This window comes from Chiroxiphia lanceolata, chromosome 22 (assembly GCF_009829145.1).
Source record: "Chiroxiphia lanceolata isolate bChiLan1 chromosome 22, bChiLan1.pri, whole genome shotgun sequence".
Classification (NCBI taxonomy): Eukaryota; Metazoa; Chordata; class Aves; order Passeriformes; family Pipridae; genus Chiroxiphia; species Chiroxiphia lanceolata.
Genome location: NC_045658.1, coordinates 228,927 through 254,479, shown reverse-complemented (window position 1 = coordinate 254,479; position 25,553 = coordinate 228,927). Strand labels below are relative to the sequence as shown.

Below are 25,553 nucleotides of genomic sequence, written 5' to 3'. Positions count from 1 at the left end.
GAGGAAAAGCGGGAGGAGGGGGGGAACGCATGCGCTGTGAGCGCGCCACTCCCCCCGCTGGCTCCCTCAGACGGGGGGAGTTGGAGGGGACCAAAAACCGCTCACATAGCCCTCAGAAAAGCACCGAAATGGCCAAAACCCCCTTATATGGCCACTCAACCCCAAAACCTCCACTCAAATGGCCAAAAAACCCAATAACCCAAACCCACTTAAATAGCCCCCAAACCCATTTAAATGGCAAAAACCTCCAATAGCCAAAACCCACTCACATAGCCCCAAAAAAGACTTAAGAGAAAAAAAACCCTCAGTTAAATAGCAAAAAAGCATTTAACTAACCCAAACCCACTAAAATAGACAAAAACCCCCACTTAAATAGCCCTCCAAAAACCTAAATAGCCCCAAAAAACACCTAAATGCACCCCAAAAAACACTTTAATAGCTCCAAAAAACCCCACTTAAATAGCCCTCCGAAACACCCAAGTAGGCCCCAAGACACCACTTACATAGCAAAAAGAACCCCACTTAAGTAGCCATAAAACCCAGTTAAATAGACCCAATCCCCACTAAAATAGCCTCACAAAAAACACCTAAATAGTTCCCCAACCCACTTAAGTAGCCCCCACTTAAATGGCCCCAAACCCACTTCAGTATCCCCAAAACTGCATTCCCAGCCCAAGGGCAGTCTGCTCCGCAGCCCCCAGATTTCCTGAGGCTCTGCAGCTGCACAGGGGCCAGATGGGACACGGCCTCTCACAGGACTCTGCCAATCTTGATTATAACAATTTAAACCCACGGAGTTGAGCCGTGATTGGAGGGAAACACTGTGAGGTTCCTCACCCTGGACCACAACACCTTCATCTCATGTTGTACAGAAATCCAGGAAAATGTAAAACACATGGGAAGGAGCTGCCGTTACCATCATAATAAATAAAGAACATGGAGAGACTTTACATTCCAATTCCTCCCACAGCTCTGCAATGGCATCAGTGACTCCATGAGGCTGTTTCCCACCAACACCCACCCAATTTCTAAACATTTTATTTAAATAACCCAAGGTCTCCTCCTTGCACCAGGAGCTCACACTTTTCCAGTCCAGCTCTCAAAGTACAGCTGCCAACACTCCTCGCCCCTCCTCTCTGCCAGATGTGGGGCACAGTTGGCACTGAGGAAGAGCCAGGGATGGAGAGGACACATGTCCTTAGTATTCTCTTCACCAACAGCAGGGAGGCAATGTGATTTTAGGGCTTTATGGGAGGTTTAGGACGTTCTTTTTCAGTCAGAGCAGACAATGTCTCTTCCATTTCTCCTCACGACACAGATGGGCTGTGTTTTGTTACACCAGCAGCTTTTCCTCACCAATATCTTCCAGCAAGATGGAATACTGATGTTTGCATCCATCAGGTGAGCTGGGATCCCAAGAGAGCCCAGCAGTGGATCCCCAGACAGTCCCACCCCAGCTGCCTTCTCCAGGCCCACCTTCCCTCAGCGCCAGGCCCGGTTGAGCAGCTTCACCTGGGCCAGTCTCTTGGTGATCATGGTGGCAAAGACCAGCCCAAAGAGGACACTGCTGATCAACACATAGTCATAGTCGTCCTTCAGGACATCAAACTGCTTTGAGGGGTACACGCGGGTCTGGAAGATGTCCAGGCCATAGACAACAACCTGCAGGGGGGACAGGAGGAGCTGGTGACACAGCTTTGAGCATAAAAAGTCAAAAATTATTCACTAGGGGTTATAGTTCTAAATAGCCCCCAAAACCCCACTTAAATAGCAAAAAACCCCAGTTACACAGTCAAAAAAAAAAAAAGCACTTATACAGCAAAAAGACTCACTTAAATAGCCCCAAAAAATCGTGTTCCAGATTAAAAGAAGGAATGTTTAAGCTGTGAGCAGCCACATTATTGGAATTACAGAGCTCCCAGCCACAGGCTGTGGTATCACGCCTGTGGATCAGGATTTCCTCCCAAATTCCACGGATCCGCACTGGGTCTGCACCCTGCACTCACCAGACAGGTGGACTCGAGGCCAGAGGGGGCTGTGTAAATCCCCCTCATGCGGGATATGGTCTGGTTGTAGTTGATGAACCTCTCAGCGTGGATCTGCACGTCAGGGGAGTATGGGATCAAGTTCTCCTCCCTGAAAGGCAGTTAAAGCCCAGTGACATCCCAATAAAACAGCACACTGTCATCAGTGTTTCCTACTCTGATTATCTCAAGCTGATCTGAAACAGCAAATTTGGAAGCTTTTCCCTGTGCAGATTCATTTTTGCAGCAGGATGAAAATCAAACCTATCAGCTGGGTCAGGCTAAACTGCAGCTGCCTCCTTCCAGGCTTCTAAAGTTTTAAAAATAAGTGTAATTCTAAAAAATCCAGTTACTCTGACTGCTCTTTTCTAAGACTGTAGACAACAGGCTGATTTACTAATGACTGACCTGCTGCATTACAAACACATCCCATCATCACAGACTGGGAACAGAACCACAGAATCAGTGCGTTTCGAAAAGCCATCTAAAATCATCGACTTGAAGAAACCTCCATTCATTCCATGCAAAAACTGCCCTGACTCCATTCAGGACAGGTTGTTCCACTTCACACTTCTGTTTTTCAAAATCCATCCCTCCTCACAGCTGCCCAGAAAGAGGGCTTATCACACCTTCCCTACCTGCTCTGTTCCGTCGGGATCTCTGGGCGCCGAGGATCCAGAAGAGCCTTTGGAAGCGACAGGATAGCCCCAGAGGGAAGCCCAACTGTGCATTAAAAGAAAAGTATCTTAAAAATCACAGAATCACAGAATTGTTGGTGTTGGAAGGGACCTCTGGAGATCCCCCAGTCCAATCCCACTGCCAAGGCAGGGTCACCCGGAGCAGGCAACACAGGAACGTGTTCAGGTGGGTTTGGAATGTCTCCAGACAGGGAGACTCCACACCCTCCCTGGGCAGCTGTTCCAGTGCTCTGCCACCCACAGCATAAAGTTCTTCCTCATGTTGAGATGAAACTTCACATGTTTTAGTTTATGGCCATCACTCCTCACGCTGTCACTGGGCACCGTTGGAAAGAGTCTGGCACCCTCCTCTGACACCCCATGGCCATTTCTGACAGCATTTTCCAACATTAACACTCTCTTGGGTGCTTATCCTTGCACTTGCAGGAGTCCAGGACAACCCACAGGCCTGATTCTTTGGCAGCAAACTGCATTCTGCTTGAATTTCAGTGCTACTTGAAACCACCGAGCACAGAGCAGGCACTTACTGAGCAAGTGGCGGCTGGTGATGCCCCGCTCGGTGATTGTGGCCTCCATGGCACTGATGGCAGAAGGGAAGATGTAAGATTGCTGGAGAACCTGGGGCAGGATGGGGCGGTCCAGGGAGCTGAAGGCTGTGGCGTTGTACTGCTCTGTCCCCTCGTAGAGCTCCAGCACAGTGAACTCATTCCTACGGGCCTTCGTGTTCCAGTACTGGTACTGGAACAAGGAGATGTTTAGGAACATGAGGCAAGCAATCAATAATACAGAAGGAGCAGGAGATCACAGAGAATGGAGAAGGCTTTTTGACCACACGGGTTCAGGAACTGTCCCAACCTCCCAAATGTAAGGAACTAGACAAGACTAAACTCTTACCACCACCCAGTTCTCTGAGTGAACCATGTGGACAGGTCCCTTGGCTTTCTTCTGCACTGAGGAGTGGATGATCCTGCCTGTGACCCCGTCAATCAGGTAGATCCCGATGAACGTGCGCTCGTGGTGTGTGTCTGTGCTCTCTGTCACCACAGCGAGCAGGTTTGGGTTCAGGGACTACAGAAAAACAAAAGACAATGGAGATCCAGCCCCACTTTAGAGCCACAGACACCTCGTTCCTGCATTTCATCTGGCACTGGGCAGGTTTGGGTTCAGGGACTAGAAAAAAAGAAAAGAGATCCCCTTTTAGTGCCACGAGCTCCTCATTTCTGCATTTCATCTGGCACTGAGCTTATCATAAGCAAATTATCTCATTAGCTCAAGTCACCCGAACAAATCAAGCAGTTATTTTTCCAATGTCAGATGTTTGACTGACTTAATTGCTGCATGAAAATGTGTTAGAGAAGAAATCTCCACCAAAATTTGCATCTTCTGCAGAGGATTATGGGAAAAACTGGCACCACAAGGCAGCTAATCTCAAAGTAGTGCCCAGGAATGGTACTGAGATGTTCCTATGGGATAATGCATCCACAGAAAGTCAACCCAAAGCTGGAACAGCACCTTGTAGAGGACGCTGCGGTCGCCCATCACACGGCCCTGGGAGTGCACGTGCTCGTTGGACCTCTTCCCTTTGACAGCCACAATCCTCTGCACCTCCGGGGGGATCACCACCTCCCAGCTCTCCTCTGTGGTCAGGTCCTGCAAGGAAAAAGCAGCTAGGAGGTTTGATCCTGTCCTCAACAAAACACCACCTCCATCAACAAGATGCCGCTTTCTCTGCTTTTGCATTTTAAAAGTTTCTTCGGCACATGATGAAGCTGAATGTTCCTGGTCTAAGCAAAACTCCACAAATCAGACAAAGAAATCTACCGTTATCCAGGAAAGTGGCATCACTTGGACTGCAATGAGTCTTCTTTACCTTTTTCAGCCTGAATCCAGAAAGTTTTCCCTGCTCAGCATCAACTAGATAAAAATAGATAGAATGGGCTATTTCTTCTAACTGGCGAAGGACGTTTTTAGTGGCCGGGAAAGCTGTAACCTGGAAAAGAAGGATTGAAACACAGGTTAAAAACCAACTGACACAGAAAGAAAAAAACAAACAAAAAACCCCAAAACCAACAACAACAAAACAAATGAACTAGAAAGATTATTTCAAACATTTTTATCAGGATAAGGTCTGTCTTACCAGAATAACTTCATAGTTTTGTGTGAAATGAGACCCAATGGCATTTGTTTTCATCTTGCTCCAAAAGGGAGGGGAATAATTAACCAGAACATGAAGAAAACTGCATCCAGGCAAAGCCATTTACCTTGTACTCATCATCAATTAGAAGCAGGACTTTGGCATAGTCTTGATCCATAATTGGCAGAAGCAGAGTCTGGAGAATTGGACGTTTCAGAACAGGGGGAGCTACTTGGCTTCTCTTCCCAAAGATGGGGTTAAAGACATACAAAAAGCTCATTTTGGTTTCCTAAAAGACAACCAAAAGGCAAAATCTTTTCTAAGGGGGAAAAAAGAGGTGTTTTTCTAACTATTGCTTGCTAGTGTTGGACTATTCATAGCCAGGGTTCAGCTATTCCACCCTGAAAATATTTTGTGTGGACACAAATATTCTCTATCCCACATGTGTCTTATAAAAACTATGACTACTCTTAAGTTTTTCAGGCTTGTGTGTCTTCTTCCCTACAGGTCTCTCTCTCCTTCCATACCCACATCAGTGATAGTCAGATTATACCCAAAAATATGGTTTTTCCTGCTCTTTACAAAGACACATTTCCAGACTAAGCCAGCTCAGGGGAGGGGCAGGGAAGGGGCCTCACCTTGTCCTTCACAAGCAGAGTGCACTGTGGCGGGTGTGGGAAATGGGCTGTTGTCCTTTGCACCATCAGCTTGAAGGAGGAGCCTGGTCTCACATTCCTGAGGTATTGCTTCCACAGGATGGTGCCAGAACTGCTTTCAATGCCAAAGAGCTGATCACACAGACACAGGAAAGCCAAAGTTTAGGAAAACATACCTCTCACATTCAAACACTGCATTTTCCTTTGTCATATCCCAAAGAACGAAGAGTCTTAGTCCCTCTTTAAAGGTATCATAAAACATCCTGTGCATCCTCTCATGACATTCTGCCCAAACCTGGCTAAAAACAGTGCTGGGAATTCAGAGCTGAGACTCTTTGCTACAGTCTAGAAAGAGACTCCTCCCCTGACTTCCTCACCTTTCCTGAGGCAGTGACCATCACCATCATTTTCTGGAGGTTGAATTCATCCCTGGCCAAATTGTCAATGTTAATCTCATTTTTAATCTGGCTTCGGGGTTTCCTGGCATCGTAGAACATCTTCCAGAGGTGAGCAGTCCAGGCTTGCAGCAGGATGAGCTGGGAGGACAGTCTCTTCAGAAACATCCCCAGCAAACCGTCTGCAAATGACACCAACAGTGACAAGAACAGGAAAAACACGTCCCATCCCATGACTGAAATTATGATGTCGGCCAGTACAAGAAATGCTGCCATGCACCAACCTTTGCCTCCCACTCTGGAATAACAGTTATAGTTATCATTTAATGACAGACTGGGACTCACAAACCTTTGCCCACTTCACACTCATTCCAAAATATGTTTGTATCAACTGAAAGCAAACCTTCATGCAGAGTATTTTGTATTCTTCCTCGCTGTGCCCACCCACCTCCAAGGTCTGCATCTCCCTCTGCACTCAATAAGTAAAATACTTCATTCTGCCTGATGAGGGTTTATATTTAGTTCCTTGAAATAAACACCAGACCAACTCTGTTTCAGCCCTGAGGAGAGCAAGCAGAGGAGACCAGTGGCACCAGGAAGCACTAGGCAGGAGCAGAGCACACTGCATGCAGGCTGGGTTACCTTGAATGGCTGCATCCAGGACAGCAAGGAAAGACAAAACAAAGCAAAAAAAAAAAGGCTATTGGAAACAAATCTTCCAGAAAGAGTCAAAGGAAACATTTAGGAAAGATGGTCAAAATCCCTCCTACCGCTGCTGACTGGTTTTTCAACGTAACAATATAATATACTCATGTCATCTGCATTTGGCATTGGACTTCAAAAATTTAGACAGAAAAGGGTTTATTTCTGCTCATTTTAATTGCCATCAATAGAGATCTGAATTCATCTCTCAGCTCAGAGTACACAGAAATAAATACATTTATTCAGGAAGAAAAACAAACTCACAAAGGCCTTTCTGTTAAACTCACCTGCTTTTTTTCCAAATTCCCCCTCCAGCTCAGCCTGTGCCCCTGTCAGAGGTAGATCCACCATCTCCAGGCTTACCACCTCTGCTAGTGACTCCTCTCTACTCCACACAACTTTTCCTGGAAAGAAATTAGTAGAATATTGGAAAAATCAACTTAATACTTGGGAATAGGATTATGTCCCAGTGGACCCTTCAAATGCAAATCCCTTCTTATGAAATGCAAAACAGTGTATATCTAACTAAATTAACTATTTCATAAAAGACAAATACTTTATGCAACTGGAGCCACTTCCGAGAAGAAGACCACAGGATCAATAAAAGCAATGTGGTGTTTTAAAAGGGAGTCATTAAGCCTGTTTAAAATAAGAGATTCAACAGTGTGAACTCCTGGATTCCTTTAAAACCTCAGAAAATTTGTGTCACTGATATGGACTTTTAACCCTTTCTGCAAATTAATATTTTTGCCATGAGGATCTTTTCTGCAAAACTTTGAGGAATCTCTACACCCGGACTTAGATTTTCATCCTACAAAAAGTTTTGAAATCTGCAGAAAGCCCCTGAAACTCAAAGAACACAGCAGAACTCTTTGCTCAGGTGAAAGAGTCTCCTGTGTCTTCTATGGGACTCAGAAAAGTTATATTAATTTTGCCAGTGTCCAAGGAAAGTAATGATAAAATAGAATCCTTTAGGACTTGGAATTTTCTTCTGGCCGCTGTTACAGGTGGAGGAAGCTGTTTGTGCAATTACCTGGCTGCTGGAGGAAAATGAGCATGTGGTCTTCTGTTTGCACCAAGGCTCGATAGCCCACGGAGTCATCCTTCTTCAGGAAAACTTGGATGTATAGCTGGGAAAAGAAGAGCAAGGAAAACAGGTTTATGATCACATCACCTAAGAGAACTCAGGTGAAACAAGAGCAACAGTGGGATAGTGTAAACCCCAAAATGCTCTTTCCCATTGCCTGAAGGGTTCTCCCCGTCCTGCCAAATCAAGGAAGGGAGGGCACTGCGGGTCTGAGCAACCATAGGACTGAAAAAACCCCTCCCTCCTCACCTGCTGTGGTTTGGCACCTCCTTGCTCCAGGCTAAAGGTAATCGTGGTATCCAACAGCCTTTGTCCAGTTTCAACCAGGTAGAGATTTATATTGTAGGTTTGGTTGGAGCATGTTAAGGAATCCTGGAACAGCAGGCAGAAATCAGAAGTTGCACACATACCACACCAAAATCTGCACCAGGATTCCACATTCAGCAAGGACTGTGGATTCAAAACATTTTTAGGTTCTATATAGGAACTGCTGCAAAACAGCAGCTTCCAAAAAGCTGGTGTAACACCTTTGTCATTCTGTTCCGGCACACAAAGGAAAAAAAGGGACTAACAAGAACTCCCACTGCTCCTGGGAACAAGAGCACCTCATACCTGCCTCCGGGCTTCCTCCAGAGTACTTCCAACATGAAGGCCATCAGCACTTCCAGGTTTCTGAAATGAGAATGAGAAGAGATGTAACATGGCTGCAGACACCAGTAAGACTATAAAAAATTAGGTTTTTGAGTGCCTGACAAGTCTCAGTTTGACTATGAAATCAGGCAGGAAACAGTTCTGCTCTGTTATATACTATCTTTTATTAACCTACGTTTGATATCCCCAAGAACTGAAATTCTCTACGGATCAGTAAATCCAATTCCAAGGTCACATGCCCACCCTACATAATGCTGAAACAGGACACCACGTTCCACTGAGCCAGACCTAGCCTGAGCTGGACACAATCAAGCCTTAACTGCACTACCACTGAAGCTCATCAAACCCTCCTCTTCCCCAAGGGACTCCCCATCCCTGAGCCTGTGAAACACTCTTGGAACCCATTCCCAGAGCACATCCCTAGAGCTATGCTGGTTCCAGAGAACAGGAACTGTGTTTACCAGTTCACTCCTGCATGTCAGGACAGCAGCCACTGTCTTCTCCCCGGTGGTTGCAAAACTCACCAGAGCTGCCTGGAAAGAAAAAAATAGCAGGAAATCACTAAAAACAAAACCCCAAGAAAACCCCAAAGCCCACCAAAAACTGCTCGTGAAGTAAATAAAGCCAAAGTGGAATTAAAAACAAATAATCTTTTACAGCCAAATTTTGAATTTTATATTGTTTCCCCCAATAAAAAAAAAAAAAGTAAGACTATTTCTCATAAACATGGGAACAGTTGATCTGCCACAGGTTTTTGAAATATTATGCCCAGAGTTACTGAGATTTTCAAAACCTGCCAGCTGGCCTAAGAGTTCTGGAGGATTTTAAGCTGCAGTTGGCCCTCTGGCTGGGTACATTTGTGCCAGGTACCTGCTGGAAGTCCCGGAGGTGGCTGAGCAGCCCGTGCTTGTACTGCAGCAGGGAGAAGTGGCTGGGAGAGAGCTGCAGGAAGAACTGGGTCCGGGAAGCACTGGTGACACTGGGTTGAGTGGCCAAGATCCTGGCCTGGAAGTCATCTGTAAACTCCAGCTCCAGGGACTGCAAGGGAGACAAGCACACGTGTTACTGAGACCAACACCTTCCTCCTCTCGGCAGCAATGCAGCCACATGGAGAGATTCCCTGGATCAGGATTAACAAAGCAGGAGCAGGGAGGCTGAGGTTCCCATTGGAGCAAAGCTTTGAAGACATCAATCCAGAAGGAATGATTAGACAGACAGAAGCTTTCTCACCCTTCCCTCAATTTATGAATCATGACCCGCCAAACCTCTTAAGTCATTCCACAGTTCACTCACAGGCTGGGTGAGGCACCAAACCAGCTGGGCAAAGAATAACATACAATTCTCACCTGCAGGGGAATCTGCTTCATCTCCTGCTCTGTCTCCAGAGAGCAGACGTGGAGCGAGTGCGTGTCCATGTCCACACACACCAGCACAGCCTCCCCCACCACACCACAGGTCTGCTCCAGGCTCTGCAGCCATGGGGCTGCCACTCTCACCTGCACAACCACAGACATCAAGGTGTCAGCACAGTCAAATCTTCAAGGCACCAATATGGACACAGCCAAGAATTCAAGTCAGAATTACTTTTCCCCAGGACTGGGAGACACTATCTGTCAGCCTGAGGTTTATAAGATAACCTTGACTAATAGGTGCCACTCTAATTTGGTTTGGCTTTCAGGACATTCAGCCATGAAATCCATGTTCTGGCCTGCAGGCAGTGCCTCAGTGGAAGGAAAGTTTCTCTGCACCACAACCATCGAATCCTCTACCTACCACAGCACAGCCCGTGGGTTGGAAGCACATTTGTTAACACCAAACCCAGTATTTGGCTCCACAGTTGAGCACTACCTGTTTTGTAATTTCTCCATCCTCTGCACTGAATGTCAAGATGTTCAGGTGGCTCTGGGAAACGATTCCAAGCACGTGGATCACTCCAGTCCCGTGGGAATACAGCAACTGGTACTGAGAGCTCTCACTGCGAGAGAGGCAGCAACCATGAAGCATCACCTTCTCACATCGCTCTTTTCAGAGGTTTTCAGAAGCACAAGGCAGAAGTAGCACCCCTCCCTCTGCCAGGAGCTCCCACCACTCCTTCAAACGTGTTCCCACCTTTCTGGCAAGTGTTCCACCCACTTCTGGTGCCCGCTGGACAGGTAGTGCAGAGACAGGGCCGCCTTCTTCAGCACTGCCACGTACTTCACTGTATCCTGGAGCCCCACCAGAGCAGCTGCCTGGAAACTGAGCACAGCCAACCGACAAGAAATTAGGGAATTCCTATTTTACTCTTTAGGAGGGTCTGGAGCAGCAGAAGCGGCTGAGGGAGCTGGGGGGCTCAGCCTGGAGAAAAGGAGGCTCGGGGGGATCTTCTGGCTCTGCAACTCCCTGACAGAAGGAGGGAGCTGGGGGGGGTCAGGCTCTGCTCCCAGGGAACAAGCTGTGCCAGGGGAGGGTCAGGTCAGACAGCAGGAGGAATTTCTCCATGGTGGTCAGACCTTGGAAAGGGCTGCCCAGGGAGGTGGTGGAGTCCCCACCCCTGGAGGTGCCCAAGGAAGGACTGGCCGTGGCACTGAGTGCTCTGGGCTGGGGACAAGGTGGGCATCGGGCACAGGGGGGATCCATGCGCTGGGAGGGCTTTTCCAACCTCAGTGATCCTGGTGCAAGGTCAGGCATTCATAAAGAATTCACCCAAAACTTATTCTTGAAACTTTACCTCTAACTAATCTTCCTCTACAATGCAAGTCCAGGGAAGGTCCATAGCCCCTTCCTTCCTTCCCAGCCCAGCAATACAAGGAGAGAAGCCAGTGCGGCGAGGAAATCCCACCTGCCAGTGTCCAGGGACGTCTCCCAGTTCAGCCCCCCGATGTTGGTCTCCCAGGAGCGCAGGATTCGTCCTCCGTTGGACACAGTGACGGCATCTGCCCGGGGAAACATGGAGCAACAAAGCCACGAGCTGTGGAGCTCCAGCCTGTGCTCTCACACGCGGCTGAGCTCCCACAGTCCCGAAGCAATCCCAGCCCCGGCACGTGCCCCTTACCCTGCCCATGGATCAGCATCGCATCGATCGTCCCTTCCGCGGTTCCCTTGTCCACGTGGCGCCACACTGGGGAGACACAGCCCAGCGAGAACAAGATTAGCCCCCCAAAGGCATTTCTTCCTATTATTTTTAAACTCATACAGAGCACAGTCTGCCTGCCCTAAGCCACAGCTCTGACCCGCCGGCTGCCCCTTCCCAGCCTGTCAAGGCACAGTCGGCAGCGTTCACCTTTCAGGAGTAAAACCCAGCACGATTTGATCGACCCGTCAGCCCCGAATCGGCCGCACTCACGGATTTCGCCGCTCCGGGAGTTCAGGGCGGCCACCACGTTCTCCTCGGTGGCCACGACGAGCTTCTTCGAGCCCTGCGAGGCCTCCAAGGAGGCGAATTTGAGCTTCCCCACGTACTGCTGCCTCCTAGGGAGGGAAGGGAGCGGCACTGAGACGGGACTCGGGCCAGGAGGGGCGCGGGGCCTGCCCGTGGGAAGGGGGACGCGGCGCGGCGGGACCCCCGGCGCTCACCAGTCGAACTTGCCCACTTGGTCCTCGTAGACGGCGGCGGCCAAAGGCAGGAGGAGCGGCAGGAGCAGCCCCAAGAAGAGCAGCCCCGCCAGCGCCCCCGGCCCCGTCGCCATCACAGCGGCCCCGGCGCCCAGGGGGCCTCGGAGCGCCGCGGGGCCGCCCGCGCCGCCGCCTGCGCGGGGAAAGGGCGGCGGCGCCGTGGGGAGCGCACAGGCAGCGCGCGGGGCAGCCCTGGCCGCTCCCGGCAGCCCGCGCGCCGCCCGGGGGCCTCGGAGCACGGCGGAACCATGCCCAGGTCCCGGCGGGACCGAAAGGGTGAGAGCGGGGCCGGCCTTCAGCCCCTTCTCGATCCTCATTCCCTTCCTATGCCTGTGTCAGTGCCCATCCTCGTGCCCACTCCTTTCCCCATCCCACCCTAACGCACTCCTTTGCTCTCCGCAGTTTCCCTGACGCGGACGCCCCGGAAGGGGCTGGAGGCCAAACAGGCGCTGATCACCGAGGTGAGTGGGGGCCTGTCCCTGTCCCCTTCTCCCCTTTCCTCCGTCCCAGGCCCTGTCCCGGTAACGTCTCCCCCGCAGCTCCGCCGCTGTGTGGACACCTACAAGTACATCTTCGTGTTCTCCGTGGCCAACATGAGAAACAACAAGCTCAAGGATGTCCGGAACGCCTGGAAGCACAGCAGGTTGGGGGGCCGGAGGGGCTGGAAAGGGGGGAATTCCCAAGGGGTGTGAGCTCCCGGGGCTGACATCCCCCTCCTCTTGCTCCAGGATCTTCTTCGGCAAGAACAAGGTGATGATGGTGGCGCTGGGGCGGGCGCCGAGCAGTGAGTACAAGGAGAACCTGCACAAGGTGGGCACTGGGGGTCTCCTGGGTGTCCTAAAGCTTCACCCACCTTACCTCACACCATGGAATAACAATCCCAGGACACCAGAACTCCTCGGGTCACCGTTTTGGGCATGTTTTAATTGAATCCATCTGTGTCCTGACACAAAGGGTTTGTTGTTACCAGAGCTTCTGCAGCTGTACAGGACTGCAGGTGGGTCCCTGGTGCTGCTTGATCCCTATGGATACTCCTTCTCTTCCAGGTCAGCAAACACCTGAGAGGGGAGGTTGGGCTCCTCTTCACCAACCGCACCAGGGATGAGGTGGATGAGTAAGTACTGTCTGGTACAGCCCTGTTCCCGTGTAACCACTGCACTCCCTGATGCTCCCTTAAAGCAGGGATGGTCTCATGGGGTTTTCCACTCATTTTTCTCAGTCATCCCTCTGACAGCAAGGAATCATGGAATGGTTTGGGTTGGAAGGGACCTTAAATCTCATCCAGTCCCAACCCCATCCATGAGCAGGGACACTTTCCACTAGCCCAGGTTGCTCCAAGCCCTGCCCAACCTGGCCTTGGACTCTTCCAGGGAAGGGGCAGCCACAGCTTCTCTGGGCAACACAGGAACTTAGGGCAGGCTGTAGCCAGAGGAGGCTGAAGCTCTTGTTGCCTGTCCCAGGTGGTTCTCCAAGTTCCGAGAGGTGGACTTTGCCCGCGCTGGGAACAAGGCACCCTACGGGGTGAGCCTGGACACAGGGCCCTTGGAGCAGTTCCCTCACTCCATGGAGCCGCAGCTCCGGCAGCTGGGATTGCCCACGGCGCTGAAGAAAGGTACTGGGGCAGCTGGGAAGGGCAGCCTCGTGTCTGTCTGAGCAGGGAAGATATCAGAAGCAGAATGTTAAATGGAATTTAGATCTGCAAAAATCCCACGGATGTTCTCCTCGTTGGGATGAGGCTAGAACTCCTTATGTCCTTCTTGTGCTGTTCTTCCCAAACTCATGTCAAAGGATGAGTCAAAGAACAAGCTTTCTCCAAAACACTGTCCTTTTCCAGTGGGAACAGCTGGGATTGACCCCTTCAGAAACCAGACGGGGTTTTTTTTTGAGCTGACCCACCTCCTTGAGGTGCACTAACATTGCGTGGAAAGCTCCGAAGGGTGGCGTTGGAGGGAGTCCTGGCTCTTCACCCCACATTTCAGGGGGTTACCCAGTACCTGGGAGCCTGTTGAAGGGGTTTTGTTCCTGCAGGGGTGGTGACACTGCTCTCAGATTACGAAGTCTGCAAGGAAGGGGATGTTCTCACCCCGGAACAGGCCCGTGTCCTGGTGAGTAACACAACAGCCCCGCTTCCTGATACAAAATAATTAATTAATGGAACCCCTGAAACTCAGCAGCAATTATTTTGGCTCCTGCTCTGCAGCACTTCCCACCTGGAAGTGGTCTGGACTGTTTTGCTAAGCTGGACACAGAGATGGTAAAGCAGGAACACATTTGTGTCCTCTCCTAGAAACTCTTCGGTTATGAGATGGCAGAGTTTAAAGTCACCATCAAATTCGTGTGGAATTCTGAGACAGGAGACTTCCAGAAGCTTGTTGGAGACACAGCAGAGGAAGAGGAAGAAGAGGATAATGATGATGACAGCAATGAGGACTAGCAGTGTGGACACCAGGCAGTTCTACTCTATTTTAGAGATAAAAAGAGGAGGATGTTTCCCTGACCTGTCTGCAGCTGGACAAGGATGATCAGCTCAAATGTGCTCTTTGTAAAAAATGATCTAACTATGCTTTTTTTATATATATATAAATCCGTATACATAACTTCAGATGGTTGTTGCTGCTGCCTGTTCCTGTTTGTATATCCCAGGATCTGAGAAAATTCCACCTCAAATGTGAAAACTGGGCAGAAAGGGTGTAAAGTTAATGCAGCTTCGATGTAGCACAGTGGGGAAAATGCCAAGAGTTTGTTATTCTGACATAGAAGAAGATAATTTAGCTCATCCCTGGAATTTTGCCCTATCCCCGAAAGAGTACAAGACCAGGCTGGATGGAGCTCTGAGCAACCTGGGCTAGTGGGAGGTGTCCCTGCTCATGGCAGGGACTGTGATGAGATGAGCTTTAAGGTCCCTTCCAACCCAAACCAGTCTGGGATTCTATGATCCCAAGTCCCCAAGTGCTGCCAGCCAGGTTACAGGTACAGGTCAGAGATGGGAGCTGTGTTAGAAAGAGGTTTTATTCTTGTACGTAATTATTTAAGATTTCACATTAAAGCAGAACTGGGGCTTTCACCCCATTAACGTGTTCACTTTCCTGATTAACTGCAGCTTTAATTACGGTGCTCTGGGGACCTGGAGGGCTGGGAAGGAGAAATGACCAAGGCACAGCCCAGCACAACAGCAGTTTTGGATCCTACAAAGCTTCATTAATTCAGGAGAAATCTCAACCCATTTGCTCATGGCTCAAAGGGCAGGGTGGGCAGTACCTCTCCAGTGCTTCCAGAGCCCTGTGCTCTGTTCTCCACCCCCACGCTGCCGGCGTTCCGTCCCTGCTCCAATCCCTAACGGAAGTAGTTGGGGCAGTCGTGGGCATTCATGTTCCAGGCTGCATCAAACGCCTCCACCACGGCTGGGAGCAGGGGACCCTCCTCGCTGTAGTTAAGGTTCTGCTCCAGCTGCTCCATGTTGGACATCCCGATGATCACTGCATCTCCAAGAGAACCCTGGGAAGAGATATGAGGTGCTGCTGATCCCAAAAGAAACCTGGTTCACCCCTCAAGGATTTAGACAACTGACACTACAAAGTTCTGGTCAGAAAGCCAGGACATCTCCAAGTCATGCCAACTCCTCAAAAGCTGCCAAATCCTACTTAATGATGGGCTACAGGAACATGTGGGGGAGATGGGGAATATAACCATTAGTTTCCTAGTCCAAGGAAGAGCAAGTGCTCTCCTTGCACGGAAGCTGAGTGGGCGGGAAGCCAAGACCCCACTAATTAGGACTTAAAATCTTCAACTTCTCCCAATCCTAAGCACAGAGGATACCACGGGGGACACAGAGCTGACTTGCTCGAGCAGTCCGGCAGAGTCCACACAGTGACATTCACTTTGGAACACCGCAACTCCATGGGATGTGCAGATTAAAGGATAACTACACTGAAATGTAGTTACACTGTCTGTGTGCGCAGCCCTGGCAGCACTGCCCAGACTGCTGGTTATGGCCAGGTTGAGCTCTCACCTGCAGTTTGGAGTGGTTGTAGAGCCAGCGCAGTGCAGCTGAGGCCAGGCTGGGTGGGTTGGAGCCATAAGCCTCTTTCAGAGCCTTTTCCACTAGGGCAATTCCCTCAAAATTGTGTTTTTTCCAGTACCTGCATGAAAAGAAATCACTCTTATTGCCCTTGAGACCTCTAGTGAGTGGTACATCTATATTCTAACCAAAAGGAAGCTTCGTACAACTCCTCATAGCCTCTGAGGACTTCTGCAATCTCCCCTGCAAGTTGTAGGGAAGCTGAGCATAAAAACCACCCTGCAAAAGCTCAGTCACATGCCATGGCCCCAACCACGCCTGCTGATGCAATCCCTGCAGAAGCTTTGGCCAATTCTGCTTCCTCTCAGCTGATGATTAGTGTGTTTTTAATGCAGCCGTTCCTTGTCTGTCAGCTCAAAACATACCTGTCCCTGTAGGCCTGAGCCCAGTCGTTCCCAAAAAATCTCCCAGCAGGCTGGCGCGTGTCTTTGTCCTCGTACTTGTACTTGCCGGTCAGGAGCCCTCCTGCAAAGGGCAGCAGCAGGTTTAGGGCTGGGCTAAATGGGCAGCCCCCATTTCCCAGGGTTTTGTCCCAAAGTCTGGCCTTGTCCCTCCCTGTACCTGCCAGGGGGTTGTAGGCGTAGAACCGAAGCCCAAAGTGCCTCAGGCAGGGGAAGAGCTCAGCCTCCACCTGGCGCGTGGTCGCGTTGTACATACCCTGCACCAAGGGGGGGACACAGCTTCAAACACCAGCTCAGGGCAGAGCACCAGCCTCTTCCCACCCTTCCCTGACAAGACTTAACCAGAAGAGAGCCTTCAGGTCACACAAGGTGATGATTTGCTTAGGAACAGACTCGCTGAAGGACTGCAAATAATGCAAAAATTTAAGTTTCACAGTAGGGGAGTCACTGACTCCAGCAACGAACACACACTCAGGTGTTCCTGAGCAGCGACCTCGCTCAGCTTCCCAATCATGTGTGTCCAGAAAGGACATGAAAAGGGTGGTCAGGCACTGGAAGGGGCTGCTCAGGAAGGTGGTGGAGTCCCCATCCCTGGAGGTGTCCAAGGAAGGACTGGCTGTGGCACTCAGTGCTCTAGGCTGGGGGACAAGGTGGAGATCAGGCACAGGGTGGACTCGATGACCTTGAGGGTCTTTTCCAACCTCAGTGATTCTGACTTCTCAGACTAACTGCAGCAGATTCCTTCTCTGTTTATATCTGGCACACTAGAGGTTGGTCCGAGATCTGGGAACCCCAAATCCCAGGTATTTCCCCACAGCAATACCACCCCTCACCTGGTACACAGTTGGCATCACCCAGTTGTTGTACTTGCAGATGGTGCAGATTTCTGCCACCTCCCATGCTGCATAGTTTGACAGACCAAGTTCTTTATACTTTCCCTGCAGAGGAATGAAAGAGAATTTAGTTCCAGTGTTTAAAAGTTCATTTGGACCCAGACAGTGCAAGATGCATACAGTAAAAAGGAGTCACCAAATTTTACTCCAGAGTGCTCACTACTCTCCACCTTTCCCAAGAGACTATAAAGACCTGACAAAAATATTTCTCATTTTCTGCTCATTTGGAATTCACACTCTCAAATTTAAATGGCATAGTTAGATTAATGCAATTCAGGAATTCTTCACCCATTACCAGCACTAATCCTAATCCAGTCAGTTAACATGGCTGGAAGCAAAGTTCAGATGTTCTACGGCTTCCAAGAGCTTTTGGGAACAAAGTGCACCAAGTGAGCACCCAACAGAGCGGCAGCTGCTCTGCTCTGCCCTGGGCTCTGTCTCCTCTTCTGAGTGTTGTACAAATCTTGTGCTGCAGTGGGCACAACACGCAGCCCTGGTTTAAAAAAAAGTGGTGGGAAGGAGGGAATCACGGATTGTCCAGGCTTGGACTCTCCACTTTACTTCTTTGTGCAACTCGTTGCAGGCGCGCAGCGTCTCCTCCACGGGAGTCCCGTGGTCGGGAGCGTGGAGGTAGAAGAGCTCCACGCTTGTCCTCTTCAGCCTCTCCAGGGATGTGTCCAGCTGGGAGCGCACACTCTCCGGCTTCAGCGTCTTCCCATCCCAAGGGTTGGCCTTGGTGGCCACTTCCACTGGCAGAGAAAGAAGGAATGAGCAAGGAATTTCAACCTTCAGGAGGAAAACAGGGATAAGGGGCATAACCAAGCATTTGAGGTGTTTCAGGGAAGGTCCCTCTCCTCGGGAACCACGTCAGCCTGGCAGGGGAAACTCTTCCCCAGATGATTGGGGGTCTGCCCTGGAGAAGGAAGGGCTTCTCAAGGTCTGGGGGTCAGCATTAAGGCCTCCCCTCAGGCCTGGCATCAGCCTGGCAGGGAAAACCCTTATCCTAAGGGAATGGGCCTGGGAGAAGTCCCTTTTCCTCACGGAGGGAGTCAGCCTAGCAGAGAAAACCCCTCTCCTCAAGGAATGGACTCTGAGGAAGGTCCTTGTCCTCAGAGACAGAGTCAGCCTGGCAGTCAGCCCTGCCTTCTCCTCAGGCAATGGGCCCCGGGGAAGTCCCTTCCCTCGGGGAGTCCCTTCTCCTCCGGGAACTGGCCCAGGGGACATCCTCCTCAGGGACAGCGTCAGCCTGGCAGGAGGAATAAGTCCCGAGGCAAGTTCCTTTTGCTTAGGGAGTCCATTCGCCTCAGGGAAGACGCTCCTCCTTAGGGAAGAGGCCCAGGGCAGTCCTTCGTCCTCAGGGACAGTGTCAGCCTGACAGGGAAGACCTCCCTCCTCAGGGCACGAGTCTCGAGGTAAGTCCCTTCTCCTCAAGACGGTGTAAGTCTGGCAGAGAAAACCCTTCTCCTCAGGAAAGATCGCTGACTTCAGGTAACGAGCCCCGAGGAAGCCCCTTCCCCTCACGGCAGCCCCCATTCCCCGCGCCGTACCGGGCTCGGTGCCTCCCGCCAGCAGCGCACCCAGGATGCGCTCGGACTCTCCGCCCGCGTACATGAAGGCAGTGTCAAGGAGGCGGTAGCGGCGGCGCAGAAAGGCGCGGAGCAGCTCCGCGCTCGCCTCGGGCCCTGCCCGCCGGCCCATCTCCATCGTGCCCAGCACCACCGCGGGCCGCGCTCCCCCCGCCGCCATGGCCGCCATCGCCCGCACCGCCATTGCGCATGCGCGGGGCCCGGACCCGCCCCGAGCGTGGCCGAAAAACAGCGAGTTTGGGCAAAAACCCACCGGGTTTGTCAGAAACCGCGCTCGGGAACAAACGCGCGTGTGGAAAAGCAGCACGTTTGTGGAAAAAAAAAAAACCACGTTGCGGATTTCACGGAAAAGCTGCGGATCTTGGGAGAAAAGATTCCGGCAACTTCCTGGCAGAGCCGCCGGTGCCGGGCAGGAACGGCCGAGAGAACTCGGCGGGTCCGTGAGGGGGAGCGGGGGGCACAGACAGACCTCCCAGCTTCCAAAGAGAGCGAGTTTCCGAGGAAAAATAAAGTCAAGTGGCGAACGGCGTCGGTGGGAGGTGAGTGCCGGTGCTGCGGGGACACGTCGGGCTGGACTTCGGCTGCTTCTCTTGTATTTCCTTTTTTGCCACCTTCTTTTTTTCCCCTCTTCTTCTTTCTCCTCTTTCCCCTCCTTTTTTCCTTCATCTTTTTTTTCCTTTTGTTTATTTTTTCTTATTTTTCTCCTTTTTTTACTTCTTTTTCTTCTTTCTTTTCTCCCCCTTTTTCTTCTTTTCCTTTTCCTTTTCCTTTTTCTTCCTTTTTTCTTAACTTTTTTCTCCTTTTTTCTCTTTTATTTTCTTATTTCCTTTTCTTTTTCTTCTTTTTTTCTTTTCCTTTTTTTTTTTTTACATTTTATTTCTTCTTCTTTTATTTCTTCTCTTTCTCCTTTGAGGCCAAACCCTGCTAGGCCGACAGCCTTCCTACTCCTCTCATCCCTGATGCAAAATTAAGGCCAATAAAGGTGTATTATCCACTAATGATTCTTTTTCCCAACACGAGCCGGTTTCCAGCTGCATCCAGAGGAGCCCCGATCATGTGCCTCATCCAGATCTATTTTTCTCCAGCATAATTAATTTTTTCCCCCAGTTCCCTGCTGGACACTGACATTCCTGGGCCATGGCTGCGCGGCGCTGGAGGGGTGTCCCGTTTGGGAATCTCTCCGAGTGTCCCAACGGCTCCCGCTGGATCCTGGACGTGTTCCACGAGTGTGCCCAGGACAGCCGGGACGTCTCCAGCATTATCCTGGGGCTGGTCTCCATCTTCTGCTTCGCAGCCGCCTCCTTCCCGTGAGTATCATCCCAAATCCCAGCCCAGCCTTTTCTATGGGCAGCAAAAGTCAACCTTCAAGCACCAGGTGCCTGAATTATTAAATCTACCCATCAAAAGCAATCAGGGCTTGGAAAGTTTAGGAGCGGGAGGAGGGGAGTAGGCGGCACAGCCCCAAAGCCTTGGTGGCTGCTATGTTGTTGTTGCTGAGCTTGGCAGCCGGAATATCCCACATAAGCCAACTGCAATGTGCTCAGGGCAGGTCATACATGTGCCTGGAATGTTTCCAGGAACACTGAGCTTCTTGGAAGTGCTGAGACAAGTGTGGCAGAGGGGGATGTGGGGAGTCACGCTCCAGCTCGATTATTTCGTAACCAGAGGGGAGGATCCTGCAACTGAGACTTCTCCTCACTCCCTCCTGCCGCAGCATGAGACGCAGGGCTTGAGCCCAACAAGCACCAGTGGGTCTCAGGAGTTCTGACTGGGACCAGTTTGCAGGGGGGCCCAGGGAGCCCTGGGGATGGTTCCCAGGTAGTGCTGAACCAGTCAGAGGCAATGTTTGTGTCTCTGCCCAATTCTCTGCAGGCAGTTTTACCAAGCCTGCAAAACAGGCATCATGGACCGGGCTCTCTCCATATATTTCCTGCTGGGATGGCTGGGAGGAGACCTCCTAAACCTCATCGGCTCCTTCCTGGCTGATCAGCTGCCCCTGCAGGTACCAAACCCCTGGGGCTGGGCCGGCTCCCAGACACCCTGAACTCCAGGGAGGAGGGATGGGCTGGGAGCTGCTTAATCCAGTCCTGGGAACCAGAGACCCAAACAACCCAGGATGCTCCCTTCTCCCCTCCTGGGGTTGTTCTCTTCTCCCATCAGGGATGTTTTCTCTTTCCTCCCTGGGGTTGCTCCCTTCTTCCCCCTGGGGTTACTTCCTTCTCTCTCCTCAAGGTTGCTCCCTCTTTTCCCCTCAAGGATGCTCCCTGCTTCCCTCCGGAATTGCTCCCTTCTCCCTGCCTAGGGTTGTTTCCTTCTTCTCCCATGGGGTTGCTCCCTCCTTCCCCTCTGGGGTTACTCCCTTCTCTCCCAGGGATGTTCCCTTCTTCACCCCCTGGGATTGTTCCCTCTTTTCCCCTCAGGGATGCTCCCCTCTCTCCCAGGGCTGTTGTCCCATCCCAGCCACCTCCTGGCCCTCCCTGCAGGTGTCCCCATGTCCCCTCCCTGCAGGTTTACACGGCCGTTTACTACGTGCTGGCCGACCTGGTGATGCTTTCGCTCTACTGCTACTACAGGGTGAAGAACAGGGGTGTGAGATGTGAGTTGGGGCATGACGGGGGGGCTTGTCCTTTGTCCCCTTGGAGGGGAGGGAATCCCCAGGGAGATTCCAGGGGCAGAGATGCTTTGCAGATACAGCTATTAGATGGTTGCTGGAGTTTTTAACTTGGATAATTTGAGCCCCCAGGAAAGCCAAAGCCAACAAATAGCTACAGGCTGTGCCTGGGGCTTCTGCAGACCCTGCAAACCTCCCCATGGTGTCCAGGCTGAAAATAACTCCCCTGTGAGTCACACTGGGCATAGAAATAAATTCTTTACCCACAGTAGGTGATGACTCCACCTCGGAGCTGGAAACCACAGAACTCCTGACGCAGGCCAGGGCTGCAAGGGAAAGGGGGAAGTTTTCTGATTGTCTTGGGGTCAGAACTCCAGCATTGACATGGTGGGGAAGTTCCTCCTTGTTCGACTGGAGTGAAAAGGGAACCTTATCAGTTCTTGAAAGGTTCAAACAGCCAGAGAAAACAGAGCAAATCCATTTTTCAGCATTGCAGCTTTGTGAACTCCAAACAGGCACCTTGGGACCAGGATGACTTTAACTTATTAAAGACACGTAAACTTATTAAACCAATTGATATTTAGCCTATCAACTACATAGTTTTGTTATGCTGGAGAGCCTGTTTACTGAATATGATTACTGAATAATAATAAATTAATAATAATAAATAAGCTGAAGCAGGGCTTGCTCTGGCAGGGATTTGAGTGTGGCTGTTGTGAGTTAAGACAGTGAAATCTTCTAGAGGGGATGATTTTTAAGAGCCTCAACCCAAAGAAACTGAGATAGGAGCAGTTTCCTGCCTGATAATGTACGAATTGGCCACAGCACTGGAGATAAATCACGCACAGCCATGTCCCTGTCCCTCAGTGCTGCGGAGATAAGGCACAGCTTGGAGGTTCTTTACCCTGAGAGGGTCCTGGCACCCCCGAGGCTGTTGGGGGTTGATGGGATTCTCCCTAACCAGGCTCTCCTTGATTCCCTGCAGTCACTGCCCCAATCAGTGCAGCCTTTGTGTTCTTCTCCATGGGAACAGTGTCAACCCTCTCCCTCCTGGGCAGCAGCACCTCAGCAGAGGGTCCAGGGACCTTTCGAGGGAGGTCTCTGCTGTCAGTTCACATGGATGATCCTGGATCAAAGGTGAGCCAATTCCTAAATCTGGGCGATGGGATACAGAAGATCTGTGTGGGCATGTCCTGCTGGATGGTGTGATCCCACCCAGTAGTCCCAAAAAATACCTCATACCCCACCACATATTTTGGGGTTGGGGGCTTTTCTGTTCCTGTTTCAGGAGCAAATTGTTCTCCAGATGTTACAGTCTTGGAAGGTGACACTGGAAAGAGGCCCTAAAAAGATTGCTCCAAAATTCAGGGATAGTCTGCTGCAGGATTTCAGACATTTCAAGGCCTGCTCAAGATTCAGCAACATTTACCACATCTCTGTTTGTGAACAGACATTATTTCAGGGAGCTGCATAGGATGGACATTCTCTAAAAAATGTGATATTTAAACCACGTTCATTCACATTAAACCACAGCCATAAAGAGTGACTGTTTTCAGGAAGTTTGAGAGACTTTCCCCCTTTTATTCTTTTTTCCAATTATGCACATATATACGTAATTGAAAAGCCATCCAGCAAGCAAGTGCAGCAAAGTAATTCAATTGGCTTCAGTAAAAGGAGGTTTGCAGAAGAGTTTTGTACTGGCAATAGTGAAGGACCTCTCCAAACAATGAAAATAAACCCAATTCCCATTATAAGAGCTTGAACTAGACTACATATTTTCCTATAGTAAAATGAAATATAATTATCAGTTATAATTAACACAGGACCTATCAGATGAGGGAGAGCTGGGGAGATCAGAGGCTGGGTTTGGGGGCCGTGGTGTGAATGCTGAGCTGCTCCTGGCTCCCCCTTTCCTTGCAGCCTTTCACCAGGAGTGAGATCATTGGATTCACCATCGGCTCCATGTCCTCCGTGCTGTACCTGTGCTCCCGACTGCCCCAGATCTACACCAACGTGAGTGCCCGGCCCTGGGCACTCCCTGGGCCCTGACCAAGAGGGTTGCTGGGATCTTCTTTCTCCTCTTTGCTCAGAACTCCCAGGACCGTGTCTCTGATGATTTCATAAGGGACTGTTTTTCTGTATTTCTGGTCCAAAACCCAATTTATTTTTCTCCCTTCCCTTTAACCTACCAATATTTCGAGGGTGTGGCTTTCATTTTGTCTTATTTACAAGTAAAAGGGGAAGTAAAGGGCTCTTGGCATTGAGTCACCACCTTTTTTCTTCTCTTTTTTCGGGAAGAGGATGATTAATACCACTTTATTTAGGAGAGCTGCACTCAAGCTGCTCTTCTTGTGCCCGCTATTCCCAGTACAAGAGGAAATCCACCACTGGGATCTCCTACTCCCTCTTTGCCCTGGTGATGTTGGGGAACTCTCTCTATGGCCTCAGTGTCCTCCTGAAGAACCCTGAGCCAGGCCAAGGCGAAGGTGACTATGTTCTGCACCACCTGCCCTGGCTGGTGGGCAGCCTGGGGGTCCTGTCTCTCGATGTGGTTGTATCCTTCCCCTGCCAAAACTTCCCTCTGGAATCGCACCCCACTGGCAAGGCTTTGCAGGGAGGGATCCTGCCCTGGAACAGGCAGGGTTAGGCAGGAGAAGGGTAGGTTGATGCTACTCAGGGATTGCTCACCCAAGTGCAGGTGAGTAATTTGTGGTGTTGCAACAGCTGAAATGCTTCAGCCCTTTGTTTGCATTGCCCTGTATTCACCTCTGTTGGCACAAACACCCTTTGTGGAGGTGGTGAGACCCAGTTTATGACACAGATCCACCCTTGTGTGCGTGAAGAGCCTTAACCTCTCCTCAGATCTCCTTCCAGTTCCTTGCCTATCGGAAGGGAAGAGCCAGTACCCATGAGGAGAGGGATGCTCTTCTTGGAGAGCAGGGTGACAGCCTGGAGAGCTGACCAAGGGACCTGCCTGGAGCGAGAGGAGGAGGATGCAGATGAAGAAAGTGCTTAAACACCGGGCAAACCAGCCCCCCCCCGGTGGCTCTTGGGAGAAGAGGACCTGAGCCAGTGGGTGACTTGTGCTGCTACAACAGTGGCAGAGGATGCTGCTGTTTGAACTTGTGCCTCTTTGATACCAATACTATTGGGATAAAAGGGAATTATTTGATACCTCAGTTGCTCTTTGCTGCTCTGATGCCCCACAGCTGAGCCTGGTCACTACTGTGTCTCTCAAGGGAGATCTGGAGCTTCCTTGGTGCTGGCAAACATGGGAGGAGCCTGAGTGGGGAGGGGACAGGGATGACAGACCTGCCACAGACACAGCAGCACTGTGGGCCTCACGACTCCCCCCCCCCGAGCTTCTGGAAGACGCACAGTGCCTGGATCCAGTGGGGAAGGAGCAGCACAACCAAAGTGTTCATTCCTTGGACACCTATTTTAATTAGTACGGCTATAAACCACGTCCTTCTCCACGTGCCTCCTTTGGTTTCATTTTGCCAGTTTACCTGGCAGCTCCTGACTCTTTCTTAATGACTTTCACAGTCCCAGTTCTCTTACTTCTCACTTTTTTGCCTCACCCATGTTTTAATTACATGGATTCCTTGGGGAAGTTGCTCTCTCTGTTACCCAGCAGAAGAGCTGCCTCTGCTTCCTCTGCTTTTCAGGCCTGCCCTCTGTCATTGATGAATTTATCCCCAACTTGATGAGTTTATCCCCAACACTGATGAATTTATGCCCCTCTTGGGACCCTGCACATCAGTACAGTGGCTCCCTGACCACAGAGGGACTGGAAGCAGAGGTGGTTTGGGAAAAGCCGTGGCCCTGGGAGAAGAGCACAGAGGTGGAGCCACACAATAGATCGGCCCAGCACTCCAGGTTCCCTCCCGTGTGCTGAGCTAGGGATGAGCAGCTCAGTCTCACCAGGAAAGCAAGAGGAAAACCAAACAAAGATTGTAAGGCCTTCAGGAAAAACTAACGCAGCTTGTCCTTGTGAGAACATGAGCTGTCCTTTTCCTGCAATCACTATCAGCTCTTCCTTT

General features: G+C 50.6%; 4 protein-coding genes across 6 annotated transcripts; 2 read left to right on the top strand and 2 right to left on the bottom strand.

The window, feature by feature from the left end:
• Positions 1–899: 899 nt before the first annotated feature.
• On the bottom strand, positions 900–12,042 carry EMC1 (ER membrane protein complex subunit 1). Of its 2 annotated transcripts, XM_032709116.1 has the most exons (24): positions 11,903–12,042; positions 11,673–11,797; positions 11,382–11,447; positions 11,169–11,262; positions 10,457–10,585; positions 10,196–10,322; positions 9,694–9,843; positions 9,218–9,385; positions 8,809–8,880; positions 8,309–8,368; positions 7,946–8,068; positions 7,643–7,739; positions 6,897–7,013; positions 6,550–6,558; positions 5,890–6,089; positions 5,495–5,644; positions 4,984–5,145; positions 4,593–4,712; positions 4,235–4,372; positions 3,617–3,790; positions 3,250–3,460; positions 2,663–2,747; positions 2,007–2,136; positions 900–1,662 (listed from the first exon to the last, which is right to left on the bottom strand). In XM_032709116.1, exons 1-24 carry the CDS (start codon positions 12,013–12,015, stop codon positions 1,483–1,485), a joined length of 3,000 nt encoding a protein of 999 aa, XP_032565007.1. In that variant the 5' UTR covers positions 12,016–12,042; the 3' UTR covers positions 900–1,482. The 2 variants fall into 2 exon arrangements, with proteins under 2 accessions (XP_032565007.1, XP_032565008.1); XM_032709117.1 differs by lacking the exon at positions 6,550–6,558.
• Positions 12,043–12,150: 108 nt separating this feature from the next.
• MRTO4 (MRT4 homolog, ribosome maturation factor) lies at positions 12,151–14,543 on the top strand. 2 transcript variants are annotated; one of them, XM_032708711.1, is made up of 8 exons: positions 12,151–12,217; positions 12,344–12,402; positions 12,481–12,584; positions 12,670–12,751; positions 12,988–13,055; positions 13,402–13,553; positions 13,970–14,046; positions 14,229–14,543. In XM_032708711.1, the coding sequence occupies exons 1-8, from the start codon at positions 12,190–12,192 to the stop codon at positions 14,373–14,375; spliced, it is 717 nt and encodes a 238-aa protein (XP_032564602.1). In that variant the 5' UTR covers positions 12,151–12,189; the 3' UTR covers positions 14,376–14,543. The 2 variants fall into 2 exon arrangements, with proteins under 2 accessions (XP_032564602.1, XP_032564603.1); XM_032708712.1 differs by having other exon boundaries at positions 14,142–14,260.
• A 389-nt stretch (positions 14,544–14,932) lies between these two features.
• AKR7A2 (aldo-keto reductase family 7 member A2) lies at positions 14,933–19,098 on the bottom strand. Its single transcript, XM_032708700.1, has 7 exons — positions 18,861–19,098; positions 17,875–18,062; positions 17,254–17,358; positions 16,581–16,677; positions 16,385–16,484; positions 15,951–16,080; positions 14,933–15,436 (listed from the first exon to the last, which is right to left on the bottom strand). Exons 1-7 carry the CDS (start codon positions 19,081–19,083, stop codon positions 15,275–15,277), a joined length of 1,005 nt encoding a protein of 334 aa, XP_032564591.1. The 5' UTR covers positions 19,084–19,098; the 3' UTR covers positions 14,933–15,274.
• On the top strand, positions 18,904–24,684 carry SLC66A1 (solute carrier family 66 member 1). Its single transcript, XM_032708706.1, has 8 exons — positions 18,904–19,438; positions 20,007–20,206; positions 20,772–20,901; positions 21,408–21,495; positions 22,496–22,647; positions 23,431–23,523; positions 23,879–24,064; positions 24,373–24,684. The coding sequence occupies exons 2-8, from the start codon at positions 20,037–20,039 to the stop codon at positions 24,469–24,471; spliced, it is 918 nt and encodes a 305-aa protein (XP_032564597.1). The 5' UTR covers positions 18,904–19,438; positions 20,007–20,036; the 3' UTR covers positions 24,472–24,684.
• Positions 24,685–25,553: the final 869 nt, after the last annotated feature.

Bases quoted from the DNA above. Each gene is read 5' to 3' on its own strand.
- EMC1 (XM_032709116.1), bottom strand. From the start codon at position 12,015: ATGGCGACGGGGCCGGGGGCGCTGGCGGGGCTGCTCTTCTTGGGGCTG. The intron at 7,740-7,945 runs GTGAGGAGGGAG...TTCTTTTCCCAG, and splicing joins GAGGTGCCAAACCACAGCAG to CTATACATCCAAGTTTTCCT. The intron at 2,137-2,662 runs GTAGGGAAGGTG...ACTGCCTTTCAG, and splicing joins ATCCCGACGGAACAGAGCAG to GGAGGAGAACTTGATCCCAT.
- MRTO4 (XM_032708711.1), top strand. From the start codon at position 12,190: ATGCCCAGGTCCCGGCGGGACCGAAAGG. The intron at 12,218-12,343 runs GTGAGAGCGGGG...TGCTCTCCGCAG, and splicing joins GTCCCGGCGGGACCGAAAGG to TTTCCCTGACGCGGACGCCC. The intron at 12,585-12,669 runs GTTGGGGGGCCG...CTCTTGCTCCAG, and splicing joins AACGCCTGGAAGCACAGCAG to GATCTTCTTCGGCAAGAACA.
- AKR7A2 (XM_032708700.1), bottom strand. From the start codon at position 19,083: ATGGCGGTGCGGGCGATGGCGGCCATGGCGGCGGGGGGAGCGCGGCCC. The intron at 17,359-17,874 runs GTAAAGTGGAGA...ATTCCTCTGCAG, and splicing joins GCAACGAGTTGCACAAAGAA to GGAAAGTATAAAGAACTTGG. The intron at 16,081-16,384 runs GTATGTTTTGAG...CTTTTCATGCAG, and splicing joins GCTCAGGCCTACAGGGACAG to GTACTGGAAAAAACACAATT.
- SLC66A1 (XM_032708706.1), top strand. From the start codon at position 20,037: ATGGCTGCGCGGCGCTGGAGGGGTGTCCCGTTTGGGAATCTCTCCGAG. The intron at 20,902-21,407 runs GTACCAAACCCC...CCCTCCCTGCAG, and splicing joins CTGATCAGCTGCCCCTGCAG to GTTTACACGGCCGTTTACTA. The intron at 21,496-22,495 runs GTGAGTTGGGGC...GATTCCCTGCAG, and splicing joins GAAGAACAGGGGTGTGAGAT to TCACTGCCCCAATCAGTGCA.